This window comes from Coenobita brevimanus, chromosome 78, assembly GCF_032717465.1.
Source record: "Coenobita brevimanus isolate Jiangsu-jjx chromosome 78, ASM3271746v2, whole genome shotgun sequence".
Taxonomy (NCBI): domain Eukaryota; kingdom Metazoa; phylum Arthropoda; class Malacostraca; order Decapoda; family Coenobitidae; genus Coenobita; species Coenobita brevimanus.
This window is the reverse complement of record NC_137031.1, coordinates 42,853,209-42,874,908: the sequence shown is the minus strand read 5'-3', so window position 1 is coordinate 42,874,908 and position 21,700 is coordinate 42,853,209. Positions and strand designations below refer to the sequence as shown.

The following is a 21,700-nucleotide window of genomic DNA, read 5'->3' as shown; positions in this document are numbered from 1 at the left end:
TGAAGAATGGTACTTATTATGTAACAGACGAAGAATAACTATAGAGAGAATATGAACAAGTTTGAAGCGTGATAAGTAAGATGCTGAGAGGAGTGTTAGATTCCTGGAAAGAAGGAAAAATTAAACAGAACTGAGGAAAAGGTAAATAGTGACTGTGATTCTTACCCTGTGCCTCTCACGGTTACCAAGCGGACAATACTGAAGCGACATAAGAAGTGTGGGAGGGAAGGTAGGAGGGGCAGAGGAAGAAAGAAAAGATGGCGAGAAGGAGGTAGACAAGAGAAGAGAGGTAACAAAAGAGGAGGAGACGGAAGAAACCAAGAGAAGAAGCAAAAATAAAGGGAGACGCAGACAAGATGACGGAACAGACACAAGAGGTAGGAGAAGAAAGAAAAAACTTATAGAAAAAGAAACAAATGCAGACGAGAGAAAAAAGAGAGGGAGACAGACGAGAACAATAAAGAGAATAAGGAAGAGAGAGAAGGTAGAGAAAATATAGAAATAGTCTCGAAGATGGGAGCCAAAATGGGAGATGAGGGAGAGAAGAAATAAAGAGTTTGAAGTTATGTTAGCCCAGAGTGCCACGGCTTCTCTGTACCTTCACACGAGGTCCAGGAGAGAGACACGGAGGGCCAGGGAACACAACAACAACAACAACAGTATCGACATCAACAGCAAAAGCATCATCAACAGCATCAGCAACAACAGCAACCCTAACCTCAGGGGCGACAGCAAAAACAAGGAGGCTCTCAGCTCGAGGAAGAGGATCGAAGTCTTTCATAAGTCGTTCCAGGAAGATACGCGTAAGTTCCAGTCGTCTTGGCGTCCAGGAATCCTATCTTCGACCGCGAGTCAAAGGGGGATTCAGTGGCTCCAGTTGAAAGTAAAGGAAGAAATAGATGAAGAGAAGGAAGGAGAAGCAGGTGGTTTTCTCTCTGATCTCCTCCAGCTTGGTTACACCTGGGGAAAGAGCCAGACCTCAGATTCAAAGGCTCCTGGGAGCCAATTCAGCTGCATCCAGGAGAAGGGAAATGAAGTAGAAGAAGAGAAAGAAGGAGAAGGAAGAGGAAAAGGAGGAGAAGGAGAAGGAGGAGGTCTTCTCAGTGATATCCCTCGGTTTAGTAACTTGTGGGGAAAGGATCATACGTCAGATTCTAAAGCTCCTGAAAGCCAATTTAACCGCACCCAGGAGAAAAGAAGAGAAGAAGCAGAAGAAGATCAAGAAAAAGAAGGAATAGGAAGAGAAGGTGATAGTGGTCTTCTCGGCGATATCTTCCAGTTAAGTTACTCGTGGGGAAGGGACCAGACCTCAGATTCACACCCTGCTAAAAGCCAATTCAACCGCCTCCCCAAACCCGTGAAAGGCTCGGACCCCCTCGATATCCAGTTAAAGTCGGCACAGGACTTTCACCAAGCACGAAGACTTTATGCCACCCCCTCCCTCGCGTGGTCGCATCTCGGGTCAAGGGTCGCGAGTTGGAGCCGGTGGTGTGGCGGTAAGGCGGATCAGCTGAAACTCAGGGAAAGGACTGTGGAATGGGTGAAGGCTGGACACTGGAAGCCCGGGTGCATGCGAGACAGGGACATCGGGGAGTTGTTAAGAGTCTACGGGACTTGGGGAAAGGAGTGGTTGGGGAGTGAGTGGGGAAGGGCGAGGGAGTCCTTAAACATGCCACTGGTGCCGATTGGGGACTGGCTTGGGATCAATACCAGGATACAAGACGGGCTTGAGATGACCAAGCCAGCCCCGCCCCGAGTTAAAAGGTGAGTTAATTAGTTTAGTCTCCCCTTCCCTTCCAATTATTCCTTCCAGTGTTCTTCTCTTGTCCAGGATTATTCTGCCCTCCAGCGCAGTTCCAGCTTCCAGTCAGCGTGTATCTTCATATTCCAGTTCGGATTCAGTTTTCTTTTCCGTCCTCTTTCCAGTCATTTTCACTCGCTCATTCATCATTATCATCCTCGTCATGAGCATCATCATCAACATTATTATGATCATCATCCTTATCACTACTATCATCCACGCATGAGGCAGGGTTCAGAAAGCAAGGAAAACATGATAGAAGGAGAAACTAACCAAAATTCATTGCAGGTAATGCGCCACACCCTCATTCACTCACCCATTTAAGCCCCTGGAATCCTGACTTCACACCACATACATAAACATCCACACTTACGCGCTTCATCTCACTTATCACTCAAGAGTCGATTCATTCTTACAGCCAAGTTATCAGTCTTCCAATCGGTCTGAAATTCTTAATCTTCTAGTCAGTGTCTTTCATCCTCGTCTTCTTAGATCCACTAGACTCTCCAACCTAAGCTGATACTCTGTTTACCCTAACTTGGGCAAGAATTATCATCTCACCATCTCTAATGTTAAACTGCAACATTAGATTAGCACCTCTCTCTCTCATCGTCTAAGTTTCCGTACTGTGCAAGCTCTCTCTCTCTCTCTCTCTCTCTCTCTCCGAAGGGGTATGATGTAAGTCACGAAGAAGAGCTGTGGAGAGGATGTAGAGCCATAGTCTTATTATGCAGCTAAACTACGTGAAGTAAGTTGTAAAAGAGCAAAATCTGGGCCAAGTTAAGGTGAAAAGAGTATGTTTCCCCCAATTTAGTTTTCTCTGCTGTGCTCTTTCCACTTTAAAATGGCCCAGATTTTCGTCCCATTGCAGCTTATTTCACGTAGTCAAATTTGCAGGAAAAACAATGCTGGGGTTTTCCATCTCTTCCACAGCACTTCTTCGTGACAAGCATCGTATTCTAGGGTTAATCTATTGTTACAGCTCAGTATTCAAGATGGAGAGATGGCAGTTTTAGGCCAAGTTAGAGTAAATAGAGTGTAATGAAGCCCCATATCTTCCTGTTATGTCTCCCTTCCACTCAAGCTCATCCTTCTGTTTGAGTTCCCCCTCCAAGGATGGGTACTCCAATTTCATCTTCCGAAAGATTAATCGCCCTTGAAGAAGAAGATGGGAGAGGAGAGGAAAGAAGATGAGGAGGAGAAAGAGAGGATAGGAGGAGGACGGGAGGTAGAGAAAACTAGGAGAGGAGAGGAGGAGGAGGAGGAGGAGGAGAAAACTATATAATTGGAATGGAGTGGATTTATAACACCTGGAACTTATCTGTAGGCCAATTATTTTCCCAAGCTCCCAGCATCACCACCATCTGAATAGCCAGGTGGTTCAGGTGGTTCGTTGGCACTTTACCTGTTCCCTCTGAGTGGTCGTTCCGTAGAGAGGTTTGGAAAGAGGCTGAATGATACAGAAAAATCGTCCTAGTAATCCCTTTGGTCCCAGAGATCGTTACTAAGTTGATGGAAATCGTCTGGAAGCTTTAACCCTTTGATTCCAGATAATTATTTCATTTCCTATTTCATTCATACATTTGTTTTTCTTTACCTCCAGATGTTTTTGTTCAGCCCAGGGAAACGTTTCAAACCAAAGGGGTAACGTATCGCCCTCTTTAAACGTTTCACAGTCGCATATGGCTCGTGGAATTGGCCGGAATTATCTAGTGATGGCTTGTTTAATACGAAAATTGAGTCCTCGAAATTAAGGGACCGAAAATAAAAATCCTTAAAACATGGTACTGTAATGGAGGCGTTAATGGAGTGTCGTCCTAAAGTGAATCCCTTAATTTAAAGTATTTCTAGGCCTTTCACACCGGAGGCCTAATCTGAGTTTTATGGTCTGGAGATGGGAAGATTGTAAAAAGATCCGTCACCGTATTAAGAAAGAGTTATTAGGCAGGTGATTAGTATGCAATTAAGGTAGTGCAGGCCGTATCCTCATCACCTAAGTAGCGTGAGAGGAATATAGAATGGCGAGGAGGAAGTGCGGAAGAGAGGTGATAAATATTCATGAGTGATAGGGCGACATAGAGTGAAGGAAAGGAATGGAGAGCGAGAGAGAGGTTGGTGTGGAGGCTAAGTGATTGTGAGAGAGAGAGAGAGAGAGAGAGAGAGAGAGAGAGGAGGCAGACACATTAAGATCGAGGAGGCAGAGAGAACTGAAACCCATTAAAACGAATGACAGTAATGGAAGAGAGGAAGACAAGTAAGATTGAGGGCAGCGAAGAGGAATATTGACGCAGAGGAAGATAAAAGAGAAATAATGGTGGGGAAAGATGAAGGTGGAGAGAATATTTGATGATAAAAATGGCTTGGAGAGAAAGAGAGAGAGAGAGAGAGAGAGAGAGAGAGAGAGAGAGGTGGGTGAAGGAATGAGGATGAAAATGCATGAAGAGTGTGTGGAATTAATAAAGAAAAAAAGATGAATGTTTGAAGCGAGGGCCTGGAGAAGGAGTGATAAGGATGATAAATGATGGAATAAAGGAGGAAGAAGAGGAAGGAAGGGAAGGAGAGAGCTGTTGGAGTTATAAATGCGGAAGTAAGGAAGAGAGTGAGTGCGAGCAAGAGGGAAGAAAGATGGAAGGGAGGAAGGAAGGAGGAAGTGAAGGAATACTAAAGAGTCAGACAGACAGACACAGAGGGGGGGGGGATGAGGTGACAGGGTGTGGGTAAGATTGATGGATCGGAGGCAGGGGGAGCGAGCAGCATTTGTAGTCTGGTTGTAGTGAGAGAGAGAGAGAGAGAGAGAGAGAGAGAGAGAGAGAGAGAGAGAGAGAGAGAGAGAGAGGGAGGGAGGGAGGGAGAGAGGGGGGGAGGGAAGGAGGGAGAGAGAGAGAGAGGGGGGGGAAAGGAGGGAGAGAGAGATTAATGAAAGTAAGGCAGGAAAGAAGAGGGAGCATTGTTTTTTTTTAAATGTTGTAGTAGTAATGGATTCACTTAATGAAAGCCTATGTTTTTGTACCCCATGTCTCACTCATACCTTACTGCATTTTATTCATACCTCACACTCACTCACACTTCACTTACACTTCATCCACACTTCACTCACTCACACACCACCCTCTGTTTACCACTTCGTATATCATTCACTCACTCACTCACCACCACCTTCACACCTCACTATCATCTCATACGACGAACCATCCTACCATCACCCTTTGTGCCTCACTCACACTTCACTCATCACCTCGTTTATGCTCATTCAAGCCTTTCTCCTGCTATCGCCGCTTGCACACTTCCCTCACACACTCACCTATCACCTCCATGCAAACCTCGCCTACGTCACAGATTACTCGTATTTCTCACATAAGCTTCACATCCCTCATCCCAGTTGGTCAGTACTCGTTTACAGAATAGAATTGGAAAATGCGTGGAAAATTGTTATGAACTCGTAATGAAACCCCACTCCTGCCTCTGTTCCACTATTTATAGCGTATGAAGCCCCGTTGAACTGAAGCACCGCCCATGCCTCTGCTTCACCGTTCATAGCGTGCTTCGTCACCATGCTTCAGAACTGATGAGTAGCGTGCTGGGATACCAAACGCGGCCACTGAATACGTAAACAAGGCCTTACTTGCTGAAGCCATGCAGTGTAGTGATTATTTTGGTATTGGTTTCTTGCTTATGTGTTGTTTTTTATTGTTATATGCCTGTTATTTTTTGTGATTTGTTTTTGTTAACATGATTACTGTTGATTTATTGTTCTCAAATGTTGTTGTTTTTTTCGATAATGGTTTGTCTTTTTCACGTTTAGGTTCTTGTGTTGTAGGCTGTATAAGGTGATCTGTATGAGGAGACGAGAGGAGGAGGAAGGAGAGGAGAAAAGATGAGAAAGGAGAGGAAAGGAAAGTGGATAAAGGAGGAAGGGGGAAGAGAGAGGAGGGGAAACAAAAACTTAATTGTGTGTGTGTGTGTGTGTGAGAGAGAGAGAGAGAGAGAGAGAGAATAAGTCAGGTGGGCGGTCTCCTTCTCACACGGATACCCTTTCATCCTGTTTCTCTGCCACATTGTTTCTGTTATTGAAATTCTAGATTGAAAAATAAAAGAGGTCAATAAATAAATAAAAATAGTTTCTCCTTCTATCAGTTTCTTTTCTTGCTCTCTGGTTGATGATGATGATGATGGTGATGATGATGATATTGATGATATTGATGATGGCCTTTATTATTATTTATGTATTTATTTATTTATTTTTGCCTATACGCTGTGAATGATCCTCTTCCTTTTTAGTATCGTACCATTTTCCGACGTTCCTACAAACTTTCCTTTAGAGTTATCGGTCCTTCAGGGTGTTGCTTCTGGGTATGTCATGTATGGTTCTTCTTGCCGGAGGGTCAGGGGGGTGTAGGGGAGCCTTCTGTGTTGCTGACCTGTTCTTAAACTTGTGCACTTAGAGATGACACCTTGTAAGGCCCGTAATGTCTGGATGATGTGTGTAACTTAGCGGCTTTCTCTCTCTCTCTCTCTCGCACACACACACACCCACACCCACACCCACACACACACACACACACACACACACACACACACACACACACACACACACACACACACGTATTGATAGCCTGCCAATAACCGCTCACCTTCATCTCAATACCGCCTGTGTCTTGCGGCTGAGATAATTTCCATTTAGCAGGTAATTACACTTCTAAATTATCATGGCCAAGGTGACGATAATTAGAGCAGACAGGAAATTATTCACAGGTGTAGAAAGATTGGAAAGTAATTATCGGAAGAAGAAGCATGGAGGGATATAATTAGATAGACTGATAGATTGATAATTGTTGTTTATTTATTATCACTTTGAGTTATTATGCCCAGAGTGACGATTGTTGAAGATAGAGTTGATTATTGAAATGATAGAGAGTAATCGGAAGGTGGTCACTGGAAAAAGTTTGTAGATAGATGGATAGATAGATGACTGATAGATTTCCTTCCCTCACCCATCGCTCTCCTTCATTCTTCAGTCTTTCCTTCCTTCCTTCCTTCCTTCAGACATTCATTCATTCATTCATTTATTCGTTCTTTCTTTCATTCCTGTCTTCCCCTTAATTTTCACGTCGTTCCTTCCTTCCTTCCTTCCTTCATTCATTCATTCATTCATTCATTCATTCCCTTCCCTCCTTCTCACCACCTCCTTCCTTCCTTCATCCAGTCCAGAAAGAAAGATGCAAAAATTCCTATGAATAAATAAAGACTTAACCAGGAAGAGCGGGGTGGAGGAGGGGAGAGGAGAATGGAGAGAGGAGAGGAGGAGAGAAAGAGAGTGGAGAGGAGAGGGAGGGGAAAGAGAGAGAAGAGAGTAGAGAAGTGAGTAGTAAAGGAGATGAGAGGGAAGGCAAGGAAGGGAGAGGAGAAAGGAGGAGAGAAGAGGATAGAGGAAGAGAAGAGAGGAGAAGAGAAGCCATTCGATGTTGCTTGTTATAGAGTAGGTTAGGACCATATCTACTCTCCGTCAAAGACAAGGATAGCAAAGCAGTAAGGTGAATGAAGAATGGAGGAAGAGAAAAGAGAAGAGAAGGGAGAAGAGGAGAGAAAGTATATGAGAAAAAAAAAGGGAGGTGAGAGGAGGAGAAAAGAGTGAGGAGGGGGAAAAAGGGGGGCGTGGGAGAGCATGGGAGACGAGAAAAGACAACAAAGGAAGAGGAGAGGGGAGGAAGAAAAGATGAAGAGAAGGAAGGGTAGGGAAAAGAGGGAAAGGAGGAGGAGTAGAGAGGATAGGAGAAAGAGAGGAGAGGAGAGGAGAGGAGAGTAATGTAAACAATAGGAAAAGGAAGTGGAGAGGTGGTGAGGGAAGAAGAGAAGAAAGCGATAGAGGAGAGACAGGAGGGGAAGGAAGAAAGGAACAGGCAGAGAGAAGAAAGAGAGGAGGTGGAGGAGGAGAGAAGAGCTAAGAAAAAAAAAACTGGGAAAGTATGAAAAATGTATATTATAACTGCATTTCTCTCTCTCTCTCTCTCTCTCTCTCTCTCTCTCTCTCTCTCTCTCTCTCTCTCTCTCTCTAATTATGTCTGTCTATCTATCTATCAAGCCAACTATCTACATCACTCTTTCTCATCTCACCCCTCATCCTCTCCTTCCCCTCTTACCTCTCCCCCTCCCTCTCCCTTCTTCTCCTACCCATTTCTCTTCTCAAACTCCTCTTCTCTCCCTTCCTTCCCCTCCCCTCCTCTCTCCCTCTCCTTCTCTCCCTCTCCTTCTCTCCCCTCACTCGTTCCAACTTCAAGTCGCCCTCAACTCAATAACCAATACCTGTCCTCACCATAACCCACCTCTCTTCTTTCTCTCATCCTCTCTCTTTTTTTCTCTCTTTGTCTCTCTGTCGCCTCTCTCTTCACTCTCTGTCCCTCTTCCTCTTCTGCTCTTCCTCCTCTCTTCTCTGTCTCTCTCCGACACACATTTTGTCTACCTCTCTGTCTCTCCATGCATTATCCCCTGTCATTTCTCTCTCTCTCTCTCTCTCTCTCTCTCGTCCTTGGAATTCCTCGTTGACCTGCCATCGTCGTATTGCAATTTCGTCTCTTGCATATTGTCACTCGTTCCTTCCTCCTTTAGCCCTTTCTCTACGACATATATATAAATTTTTCTTGTTACTTATTTATTTTTATTTTTTATTATTTTGAGGAAAGCTGTGATACATAGGGAGGTCGAAGCAGATCTCCATTAAACCACTTCACTACGACTATCTTTTTTCTTTTTCGATTTTCTCAAATACCTGGCGTTTGTAGTGATATATTTCTTTGTAAATAAACTTAACCTCTCGTTTTGAATTCCGTATATTCCGCGTAATTGCAAGGATGAAGCCCAGTTGCATAATATAGTTTGGTTTTAGCGATACTCAGGTGCATCCTGGGAAATTAAAGAAAGAATTAATATGCTTATTAGCCTTGTGAGAATAAGAAAATGGAAATAATTGTCATGGTTTTGCCTGGACTTTTTTCCTAATTGCGCTCTTGGCAGTGAAATGGATGATCTAGTTTTAATAATGATAATAGTAATACGGTAATAATAATCATCATCATCATCATCATCATCATCATCATCATCATCATCATCCAGACCTCTTTTCCCACCCATGGAAGGAGTATTGCCCTGTTGAACATAACGATAACCGGTGCAACTTACCTAAACTCCCCCGTAACAGTGAAACGGTCAGTTCAGATACTTTTTAAGCCTTTCAGTGCTTGGATTCCCCCACAGCTGAACATAATCGTCTGAATTTAACCTGAAGGACACATCTGATTGTCTCCATATCAACGAAGGGGTTAAGGAAGATCATTATTATTCCCACTCGCTATACTCCTTTTACGCCAACTTGCTAAAAAATTACCTCCCTCATCATTTTCACTTCTGAGTTTTAGCAATGGATTAGCACTTCAAAAAAATTGTTCTAGTCAAAAAAGTGCCATGGAAAGAAAGTAGAGCCGCAATGCTGTCTTTTCCTGCCACTGAGCTACATGAAACAGGCTGCAGGAGGGCGAAAATCTGGGCCACGTTAAGGTGAAAGGAGTATATGATTTTCCTCAGTCAAACGTAATCGTCCGGCTGATACAACTTCTCAGCCCAGCTTGTCCAATAATCGTCTGAATTTAGGTTGAACGAGATAACCAAGCGTCTCCACGGCAACGAAGAAAATACCGAGACAAATCCATCCGCTGGGAGAATTTGAGCCGAAACGTGCAGTTTTGAGCCGAAACATCCAATTCTTCCCACAGACCCCGGGGGGCCGAGTTGTAACAGCCCCGGATCCTCCAACTTATCTCTCTTCCCTCCTCGCATTCCAATCTCCTCTTATTCCTACCTGGCGAGCCGAATTCGCTAGTTCCGCGGGCAAGACGGTACCGAATTCTCCCCTCTGCATCCCCCTCTTGCCATCACGGTCCGTCTTATTAATTGGCGAACTTGCACGCTTTGCCGAGAACGCAGTGTGATCCGAATCGAACAGCCGTCGCCGAAATGAGCAAGTGGGCTTCGCGGTGGGCTTGCGGTTATCGCCCCTCGTAATGGGACTTGGGTGAGTGGGATGCGTTATAGGGATTCGGTATAGGGTGGTGTGTGTGTGTGTGTGTGTGTGTGTGAGAGAGAGAGAGAGAGAGAGAGAGAGGGAGAATTTAGGAGTATAAGTATGATTAAGGAAGTTTGTGTGTGTGTGTGTGTGTGTGTGTGTGTGTGTGTGTGTGTGTGTGTGTGTGTGTGTGTGTGTGTGTGTGTGTGTGTGTGTGTGTGTGTGTGTGCACTCTTCCACCTTGTTAATTTTTCCCGTTGCATCCCTCACCCCTTCCTCACCTTCCGTTCATCCTACCCTCCCTCCTTATTTCCCCCTCCTCTCTCTCTCTCTCTCTCTCTCTCTCTCTCTCTCTCTCTCTCTCTCTCCCAGTTCATTTATCATACTCTCCTTTCCTCCCTCCCTCCCTTCCACCCTATCTTCCTCATTTTGCTCTCCCTTTTGGATCATTAATCATCGTCTACCCCTCCCTCCCTCGCTCCCTCTCTCCCATTCTCTCCCTCTCTCCTTTCTATTCCTTTCACAGTAAAATACAGTACAGTAATTAACATCCATTTTGCTTATCATCTTTTGTCTGCAAATTGTGAGATAACTTCATTCGTAAAAAGATACATGAAACATTAAAGGAAAAGATAAATTCATTAAAGATTCATGGATTCCAGAACATCAGCTCATTTCTCACTAATCCTCGGGTTCTTTTCATTGGCGCTCTATATATACAGTAGATAGATAGATAGATAGAAAGATAGATAGATAGATAGACAAAATAAATGGATAGCTATGTTTTTCAGCAGCCGTGGTTTCGTGACAACATGCTCAGGTGGAGAGAGATTTTTTGTTTACGATATATATAAACAGGTAGTCGTAATTACCTTTCTCAGTTTGTAGATATCATTTTAATCTTATTCTTGCCTTCATTTGAGCTTAGGGGGAGATTTTTGGAACTAGAAGGGTTAGTTGTAGCCTTTATTAGTTGTTCATTCCTAGAGGCCTTGTTTAACTATGCAAAAAGTCGTCTGTTTGTTGACCACTGCTATAAATAATAATCAGTTGGAGAATGTAGATTAATAACAAGATTTATTAGGAGGTGTGAGGGTCAAAGGGTAGGTTATCGTGATCCAGGGCATTTAAGCTGGACTTACTGTAGATTCACACCTTTGTTTTCCTTTCAGCCATCCCCTCTTGTCGTCTCCTTCCACATCCATCCCTCTGTTTTTCTTTCTATCCATTCGTCGTTTTCCTCTTTCCTCCCTCCTTTTCTTTATTCAGTCGTCATTCTCTCCCTCCTTCCGCACCTCCTGTCCCTTCCTCCCTCCCTCCCTCCCTGCCTACCTACCTTCAGTAGCTACCTACCTACTTCTTCTCTGCCCGCGATGACACTTAATCCGAGAGTAGGGGGATGAAGTGAATGAGAAAAGGGGGAGAGGGATGGGAGGGGAGGCGAGGAAGGGAGAAAAGGGAGACCGAATTGAAAGGGAGAGTATCACTTTCCCCACCCCTTCCCCTCCCTCTGCTTCTCCCCTTCTACTCGTGATTCTCGGTAGGCCTACTTTCCTCTGTCTGTCTGTCTGTCTGTCTGTCTGTCTCTCTCTCTCTCTCTCTCTCTCTCTCTCTCTCTCTCTCTCTCTCTCTCTCTCTCTCTCTCATCATTCTCCTCCACCTTCGGTTTTCTGTCTCATCTCATCTGAATTTCTCTCCCTTTTTCCCCTTCTCTCCCTCCCCCATTCATTATTTTCTCCCTCCCTCCCTCCCATCCACCTTTCTCCTCTCCCTCTGGAATTTCTCTCCCTTCTTCCCTCCCTCCCTTCTGTCCCTCCGTCTCAGATTTCTCTCCCTCTCATGTATCTCTCTCACCTCTCGATTCATTGTCTGTCTCGCCACTTAATCCACGTGAGGCATCCCCCTGTTGTTGAGAGAGAGAGAGAGAGAGAGAGAGAGAGAGAGAGAGACAGAGAGAGAGAGAGCACAACAAAAATATTGGTTCCCTTGTGGCAATTTAATCAAAGTAAGTCCACAAGTTGAGAGAGAGAGAGAGAGAGAGAGAGAGAGAGAGAGAGAGAGGGAACCATCCATCCATCCAGACAGACAGAGACAGAGATGAAGGAGGGGGGGAGGAGGGGGGGACGGTCAGCACGTGTGGGCCTCGTGACCAGGTGAGGGTGAGAGGAGGAGGGGGAGTTGGGGGTTGGGGGGAGGGATGGGGGAGAGGGGAGAGGGTAGGGGTACATGTAAACCACTACACCACCGCGAACCCGACACTACTCCTCACCTCTATTCTTACCTCCCCTCCACCTCCCCTGTCTGGAATTACGTGTTCTGTCTGGATAGTTGGATGTCGGGATGGTTGAGGTGGCTGGTAGGATTCTGGGAGGGCAGTGTGGATGCGTTTGTGGATGGATGGATGGTCAAGGTTACTGGTTCGATCCCCTCACCCACACATATCACCACGTGGGTACTGCTTTTCCACTAGACTTCGTGAGATTGTGGAAAGTCATACAGGATTGCATGTCTGTAGAGTTATGGAAGAGCACTGAAGATATTAACAGCACCAATTAAATACGCACACACACACACACACACACACACACACACACACACACACACACACACACACACACACACACACACACACACACACACACACACACACACACACACACACACACACAGAAAAACGAACCGACAGAGGAAAAAAATGCACAAATTCAATTACCATTTTTATTTCCACAGTGCGTCACATGCAAATCAACTCATTATACTCCCATTCCAGCCTTTCCTTTGCCTCTTTCTTTTTCGTTTTACTGGCTCATCATATTTCCGCCCAGCCATGAACGCCATTATAAAACTCCGCGAAAAGCAATGAGGGCGAATTTAAGAGACCGCGTATGTCTGGCTGGGTTTTCATAAGGCGGGGTGTTGTTTTTGATTGTGTGTGTGTGTGTGTGTGTGTGTGTGTGTGTGTGTGTGTGTGTGTGTGTGTGTGTGAATCCATATATAGGGCTTTATACCACACCACTGACACTCGCCCTTATAGACATATACTCAGAAACTTGTGCTCAACTACACATGCTGTACACACACACACACACACACACACACACACACACACACACACACACACACACACACACACACACACACACACACACACACACACACACACACAAAATCAGACTCATACCTGCCCTACCGCACGTACGTTTTCGCAGTCATGCATGCTCACCCAAACACACACACCAGTACACACGTACACAGCCACTCACACACTGACCCATACCTACCCAAACGCACGTACGCATCCTCACTCATGCATGTACACACACACACACACACACACACACACACACACACACACACACACACACACACACACACACACACACACACACACACACACACACACACACACACACACACACACACACACACACACACACACACACACGCTTCACTCTCCCCTCTTATCTACATATAAACAGGTTCACATTAGCAGTTTTTATTGTTTTAATTAACCTGATTTTTTATTCTGTTGGTACCAACTTACCAAGAGTATATCTATCCCTCCCTCCCTCCCTCCCTTTCTCCCTCCCTCTCTCCATCCTTTTTGCACTTTCATCAACCCATCAACTTATCCATCTGTTATCATCCATCTCTATTTCCATTTATCTATCCTTCTGTCTGGCCATTCCTCTAGCATCCATCCATCCAACCAGTTAACTATCCAGCCGTCATATATATAGAGTATATATATATATATACATATATGGATAGATAGATATAGATAGATGGATATATAGAGTATATATATATATATATATATATATATATATATATATATATATATATATATATATATATATATATATATATATGATTACACACACACATAAGGGGTGCTGTGGTTGAACCAGTGTCGCTTACTATCAAGTATGCTTGCACCCAGTCGGCTTGCGCGGGCCGATTACACTTGGTTCACAGACTACACACACATCCAAAGCCACTCCAATACAACAATTACACTTATAAGCACTTCTCACCCTACATACAATCTCTACCAGACAGCCTAAGCCACTTGGTAGAGATACATTGGCTGTATCGTCCCGACTTCGGTCGGGATAGGCCGGTCCTGCGGTGGATACTCAAACGGCTGATATAAATCCATCCAGCCATGTGTCCTTTTAACCAGCCATGCACTTCATCATCTAGCCATTCATCCAGTAATCTTTTTATTTGCCCTTTATCCATTGATGCTTTCCTTCCTTCAGGCAACCTTTCCATCTATTTCTGTCACCCATCCATCCATCCATCCACTTACTTCAGCCCTCCGTCCTTTCATCCGTCTTTTCTTTCTCCCTCCATTCTCCATCCATCCATCCGTCTTTCCCTTTCTCACTCCTTCCACTCTCCATCCATCCATCCATCCACTTCAACCCTCTCCATCCCCGGTTCGACACCCCAAAACTTTCTCCCCCTATCCTAAAGTTTGCAGGAAATATTGTATTAAAACTTTCTGACTGAATTAAAAGTTGGGTTGGCGCGAGATGGCAAGAGTAGCGGGCTTGTTTCTTTGTTTGTGTTTGTCTGTTTGTTTGTATTTCCTTATGAGGTGTCGGGAATAAACGAGGTGCTTCTTTGTATGTTTGTTTGTTTTTGTTTGTGTAGGAGGCTGTTTTAAAAGATGGTAAGAATAAAGGGGTGTTTGTTTATTTATCGTTGTTTTTGTTTTATTTTTTTATGGCGAGAATGAATAGAATGTTTGTTTGCGTGTTTTTCTTTTAATATATACTGAGGTGGTGTTTCTGTGCGTGTGTCTTTGTTTTTCATTGTGTTTGAATCCGTTTTCTTAGATTTGTGTGATTGACGCTGCAAGCAAGACGTGTAAGGGGAATTATCGTGTTTTTTTTTCTCCTTTTTTTTTCTTTGCCTCTCCTTTTCCCTCTTCCGTTTCTCCATTCCTTTATTTCCCTCTCCCTCCTTTCTTCCTCACTCCCTCCTTCCTTCCTCACTCCCTCCCTCCCTTCATTCATTCCCTCCCATTTCTCCCCACGCCCTTAATTCCCCTACTATCATCCTAATGTCCTTCCCTTTCTCCTCCATCTTTCTTTCCCTTTCGTCCTCCCTTTTTTCCTTTCATCATTCTATCCATCCCCTGTCAACCCTTTTTCTATCTTTTTCTCCCTCCCTGCTATTTTCTTTCTCTTATCAGTCCTTCTCACGCCACCTTCCCTCCTCCCTTCAGCCCTTCTATCCCTTTTTTTTTACATCATTCTGCTCCCTCACCCTCCCTTTTTCTCTCCCTCCCTCATAATATACATGTATAGGCTCCTCCCTCCATCACCTCCCCTTCCCTCCCGTTGACCATCCGTTTTTTTCCCTCCCCATACCTCATTCTTCTCTCTCTCTCTCTCACACACACACACACACACACACACACACACACACACACACACACACACACACACACACACACACACACACACACACACACACACACACATCCTTTTCCTCCATCTCTCCCTTTTCACCCTTCATACCTACTCTCCCTCTTTTCTTCACTTCCTATTCCACCTCTCTAGTAATCCCACCTTTTCTTCTCACTTGTCTTTTTCTCTCTCACACACACGCTCTTTCTCACACCCATTGTTTTCTTTCACTCCCTCTCTCACAACCCCTCCCTCTCCCTCCCTCTCTCACAACCCCTCCCTTCCTCCCTCCCTCCCTCCTCCCTCCCTTCCTTATCTTCAGCTCTTAAAAATTAGCCTGACTTATGACTGAAGCCCATATAAGTCTCTCACCCCGAAACTTTCCTCTCTCTCTCTCTCTCTCTCTCTCTCTCTCTCTCTATCTGTCTATCTGTGTAATTATTCTAGTAATTAAGCTGTCTCGTACTATGACGTCATATGTATTACCTGAGAGAGAGAGAGAGAGAGAGCCGACCAAGCAAGACGGACAGGTTAATCATATCTACCTACTCATTATACACACACTCTCTCTTTCTTTCTCTCTCTCTCTCTCTCTCTCTCTCTCTCTCTCTGTTGACATTTTCTTTACCTCCCTCTCCTTCGCAGCTTCCGTCCATACCTTACTGTTCTTCCTCCTTTCTCTCTTTCACTTTAACCCTTCCATCTTCTTTAATTCCTTACTTCTCCCTTCCTTCCTTCCTCCTTCCTTCATTCCTTATTCCTCCCTTCCTTCCCTTTCCTTTCCTTTCCCTTCCTTTCTTTTCCTTTCTTTTCCATTCCCTTCCTTCCTAAATTACCTCCCTTCCTAACTCGCCATATCTCTCTTTCTTCCTTTTTGTATAATCCTTCATCTTTTTTTCCTTTCCTTCATCATTTTTTCCTTTTTTTCCCATTCCATCATTTCCCCTCTCCCCCACCACCTGTTCCTTCCTTCCTTCTTTCCTTCCTTCCTTCCTTCCATCCTTCCTTCCATCCATCCTTCCTTCCTTCCTTCTACGTTCACTCATTCGCTCCATTCTTTCTCGTTTCATTCATTGCCTTCATCCCTTCCTCCTTCCTTCTTTTGTTCTTTACTCCTTCCATCCTTAGTTCCGTCTCTCTCCACCAATTTTTCCTTCCCTCCTTCCTACTTTCTCTCCTTCCTTCCTTCCATATTTATTCACGTCTTTTCCCGTAGCTTCTTAATACCTCATTTATTGTCATCTTTCTTCTTTCGTTCTTTCTTTCATTCTGTTTCTCGTTCGTATGCATTAATTTAGAGAGAGAGAGAGAGACAGAAAGAGAGAGAGAGAGAGGGAAAGCAAGACGGACAACCTAATCATATCTTCCTACTCATCATAATCTCTCTCTCTCTCTCTCTCTCTCTCTCTCTCTCTCTCTCTCTCTCAGGCAACACTGCATAGGACAGTTTAAAGAATATAAGTAATATTGAGGAAAACAGTTTAAAGATGGAGAAGATAATATTGCGTAAGAAAGTTGGAAGAAAGAGTAAGTAGCACTGCGTAAGAAAATTTGGAGAGAGAGAGAGAGAGAGAGAGAGAGAGAGAGAGAGAGAGAGAGAGAAGAAACTGTTGCGTAAGAAAGTGTGAAGGAGGAATAAAATGTAGTAAGACAGTGAGAAGATGGTTGGATATTGTGTAAAGCCTGCCTCTTCTTGGTAAATGGGGTACGGGAGGGGAGGGGAGACTCGGCTAATCAATATACAGGACATTCCCTCTCTCTCCTTCACTCCTTCACCTTTCCTTCACTCCTTCACCTTTCCTTCACTCCTTCCCTCCCTCTTTCTCCCCCGTAATCTGTCTCTCTGGTCCTCTCCTGTATTCCTTGTAGCTTTTTTCTCACGCCTTTTCTTTCAGTGAGGTAATAGGTATATGATTTTGTTCTTATCTAGCCTATAACAGACAGCCTTCAAAGGAACTAAGGATATGCTGCTTTCTTGTTTCCATTAGACAGCAACTCCTTTCCCTCCCGCCCTCCCTCCGTCCCCGTCTTCGTCTCCCTTTCAGCCCTTCCTTCTCCCTCTGTCTTACTCTCCTTCCCCTCTGCCCTTCCCTACATTATCGGTGCACGTTTAAACTCCTTCTTTCCTTCTCATCCTTCCCTTCTACTCTTCCTCTGTTCTCTAAGTCCTTCCTTCCACCCTTCTCACCATCCTCCCTTTCGTTCTTTTCCTTATCATCTCTGCCTCTCTCTTACTTTGTCTCTCCTTTTATTCGCTCCCTCCATCCCTGTCTCCCTCCATCACCCCCACTCCATCATGCTCTTCATCTTTCCATACATTCTGCCTTCTCTCTTTTCCATCTGTCTGCTCTTCCCGCTTATCAACCTTCTCTCTCTCACTCTTGTTTCCACTCTTCCCTCCATCCTTGCTTATGTTCCTCTTTCCCCTTCTCTTTATCACTCTCTCCTCACCTTTCCTTACATTTCTCCCTTTCACCATCCCTCCCACCCGCCTTTCTTCCATCCATCCATCCATCAGTCGGTGCATCTCTCTCTCTCTCTCTCTCTCTCTCTCTCTCTCTCTCTCTCTCTCTCGTGATTCTGTGCCATGTAATTAATATTTTTCTTTGTGTTACAGGTATGTGTTGGTGATGTATTCAGTCCTCTGGTGATGAAAAGGTAATGTAATAATCTCTCTCTCTCTCTCTCTCATATGTTCCTCTCCCCTCGTCACTCCCCTCTCTCCCCTTCCTCTTTCCTTTTCATCACCCTTCCCTCTCCAACCATCGCATTATCGACTAAAAAAACCCGCATTTACGATTCACCAGCCAACAATAAAATACACCACATTTTCCGAACAATTTTGCAATGCACGACTGAACGAAGAAAAAAAAAATATCCCCAAAAATAAGGACGAAAAAATATTATGAATGTCACAAAGTTAAAATCAACGCGCCTTTCATGGTGCCCACAGAGGCGAGAGTCCCATCCCCAGGCCTTGTCAGATTCACCCTTACAGACACAACACACACGTCAAGGGTAAATACAGGCGAAAAATGCTCTAATTGGCAACTCCGCTCGGTGCGAATAGGAGGGGCAGGCGGTCTGTTTGCACCTGCGTCACACTAGGGGGGCAGGGGGGCTTGATTGGAGGGGTGGGGGGTGCTCGTCCCCTTGGCACCACGATGCCATAGTTCCCCATGATATTCTTTCTCCATCATACCGTTTTCTTCAGCTTAGGGAACGCACATCATGGTGAAAGAGTTGAGAGGCCTTCTTTTAAAACCTTTCTCATCCCTTCTCTACAGTGATCTTTATTTGTCTATCAGTCTGTCTATCTGTCTGCGTGTCTGTCTGTCTGTCTGCATGTCTATCTATTTGCCTTGCTACCTCCAGACATTTGATTCAGGTTTGACCTCACAGTGAAAAAAGTTAGAAAGTCGCCCTTAAGGCTTCCAATGACTTCATATTATTATTTTCTATCACAAGACGATTTTTTTTCAGCGTAGGGAAAAACCTGTGGAAGCGTAGGCATTAATCACACACTGGTAATTGCTACGATCGTGTTTGCCTGCGTTCGGACACGTGCGTCAATGCGTAGATAGATGCGTATGTGGGGTGGGTGTCGTTGTTCCGTGGTTGACAGTTTGAATTGCGTTATGCGTCATTCGGAAACACGCATGTAATGGCTACGAGCGTGTTTACATGCGGCGGTGCACGTGGTTGGTGTGTGTGTGTGTGTGTGTGTGTGTGTGTGTGTGTGTGTGTGTGTGTGTGTGTGTTTCTGACTAGTCTGGCGTCATTGGAGAGGATTTGTAGTGTTCTTCGTTGTCAGCACACACACACACACACACACACACACACACACACACACACACACACACACACAATTTTAAATTACATGTTCCTGTTTAATAGCATGCTGTTATGTACGACAGAAAATAATAGCTTTCAAAATCAGTCGCCGATGAAGAGTTAGATTTACGTGTAGAAAGTTGGGTATTACTAAAAAAAATAAAAATAAAATAAAAAGCACTCAGAAGGAGTATACTGTGCCTCCACCAGTGCCATTGCCATTAAAACGGATCGGGATCGGGTTCAGTGGAGATAGGATCCGGATCCGAATCCTCCCAAAAATTTCATCAATCCTTTCTTGGCCCATGGCCCACCCTTCCACAAAATTCCGTTGAAATTCATTGCGAACATTTGGATATATTGTGCGGGATACTCCGGATCCGGATCCGCCCCAAAATTTAATTACTTCTTCGTTGGCCCATGACCCAGCCTGCCACAGTATTTCATCGAAATTCGTTGAGAACTTTTGGAGATGTCATCTGGATAAATAGACAGACAGACAGACAGACATAGGTGAATATATAACCTCCTCCAACTTCGTTGGCGGAGGTAAAAAGAAAAATCAACATTATTTCTCCAAACATTTTTTTTACTGATGTGAAAAGGGATATAAACATTGCAGAATATAATTTTTATATAAATATATATATATTTTTTTATTTTCCGGAACACGCACACCTACACCCCTATTAAATCTACATATAGTCTGGAATGCAAAAACAGGCGGGAAAAACACGAACTGGCATCGGACTGTCCCTCGTGCCATCATCCCTGGAATAAAAGCGAATCCGGCTCGATGTCAAACACGGCCATAGTCGTCCCCCACTCCAATATATTTAATGCACCTACAAGCCTCACCTCCCTCAAACTACCTCGCATGGCGCGGGAATTTAGCCGAGAATTAACCGTGGGACCAGAATTAAACGGAAAGAGTAAAAATCTGAGCTGAGCCGAGGTAGACAGCGGGGCCGAACCGTGCAAGTGCTTCATAACAACAATGGCCGACCTCCCAGCGGTCTGGGAACAGGGCACAGCGGGAATATTGTCGAAATTTTATGCTGCTGAAACTGTACCGTGGCTTTATGGGGGAGGGGAGAAGGAGGGGGGGGGAAATGGAGGGGGAGAGAAGGGAAAGAGACAGAGAGGAAGGAGGAAGGGAAGACTTGAGGTAGGAAAGCTAAGAGCGCTGAAGCAAAGGAGAAGAAACAAGGGGGAGTGACAGATAGAAGGTGAAAAGTTTTGATGTGTGTGTGAGTGTGTGTGTGTCTGTGTGTGTCTGTGTGTGTGTGTGTGTGTGTGTGTGTGTGTGTGTGTGTGTGAGAGAGAGAGAGAGAGAGAGAGAGAGAGAGAGAGAGAGAATTAAAATGCTGTACATATGAGCTTAAAGAGGAGAGAGACAGGAATTGCAGAGAGGGAAGAGGAATTATATAGCTAGATAGACAGATAGATACCCGGTAGAGACATAGGTCGATAGATGGAGGGGAGAAGTGCAGGGAATGAAGTTATAGAATCCCGAAGAGAAAGAGAGAGAGAGAGAGAGAAGAAGAGAGAATGATGGATGGCGCACGGTGAGGGGAGGGAGGGAGAGGAAATCCTATGTTCTATCTTTTTATAAACACAAGACCCGAGGGGAGAGAAGCGGTGTGTGTGTGTGTGTGTGTGTGTGTGTGTGTGTGTGTGTGTGTGTGTGTGTGTTTGCACTTGTCGCTCTGTTTTGTGATTTGTATGTGTGTGTTTCTGTATGTGTGTGATGGAACGCACGTGTCCCCCTCAGTTCCTCATTCATGTTACTTTTATTTACTTCAGTATTTTGCTCTCTCTCTCTCTCTTTCTCTCTCTATATATATATATATATATATATATATATATATATATATATATATATATATATATATATATATATATATATATATATATATATATATATATATGTTTGTATATATTTCGCATATTATTATTATTATTATTATTATTATTATTATTATTGCTACTGTATTATATGTATCCACGTATGTATGTATGGAGAGAGAGAGAGAGAGAGAGAGAGAGAGAGAGAGAGAGAGAGAGAGAACAGCACAAACACATGCATTAACTTAAGCAGCTGTCGCGACACAAGCAAATAGAACCACGGCAGCAAGCACTGACCAAGCCACTTGAGAGCTTCAGCACACACACACACACACACACACACACACACACACACACACACACACAGATGCGAGGGAAGTTGACTAATAAACCACATCGCAAAGCACAAGGAAAAGAAATGCGAAAACAACACCAGCCATGACACCAGCAAGGGCAGACTACAACAGCAGCAACAACAACGCCAAACTGCCTCGAGGTCAGAGCAAGCAGAGGGCAAGGACACATTCCCGGGGAGATCCAGATAAAACTAACTCCTCCTACAAGGCCGGCGGGACACGGCATGACTCACTGGGAAGTGGTGCAGCACAGCAGGACACATTAGGATACAGCAGGACACAGTAAGGAACAGTACAACACAACAGGAGGAATCAGGAAACAGTAGGACACAGGGGGAAAACAGTAGGACACACGGGGAAACAGTAGTGCGCAACAGAACATAAT

The 21,700-nt window shown here is 44.5% G+C and overlaps 1 protein-coding gene across 1 annotated transcript in view; it reads left to right on the top strand.

Moving 5' to 3' along the window:
• The first annotated feature begins 542 nt into the window (after positions 1–542).
• HPS4 (Hermansky-Pudlak syndrome 4 protein) overlaps positions 543–21,700 on the top strand; it is a 77,895-nt gene continuing 56,737 nt past the window's right edge. The window contains exons 1-2 of the mRNA XM_080279463.1: positions 543–1,036; positions 1,280–1,764. Coding sequence (XP_080135589.1) covers positions 566–1,036; positions 1,280–1,764 — 956 coding nt within the window. The 5' untranslated portion in view covers positions 543–565. The remainder of the gene's footprint in view (positions 1,037–1,279; positions 1,765–21,700) is intronic.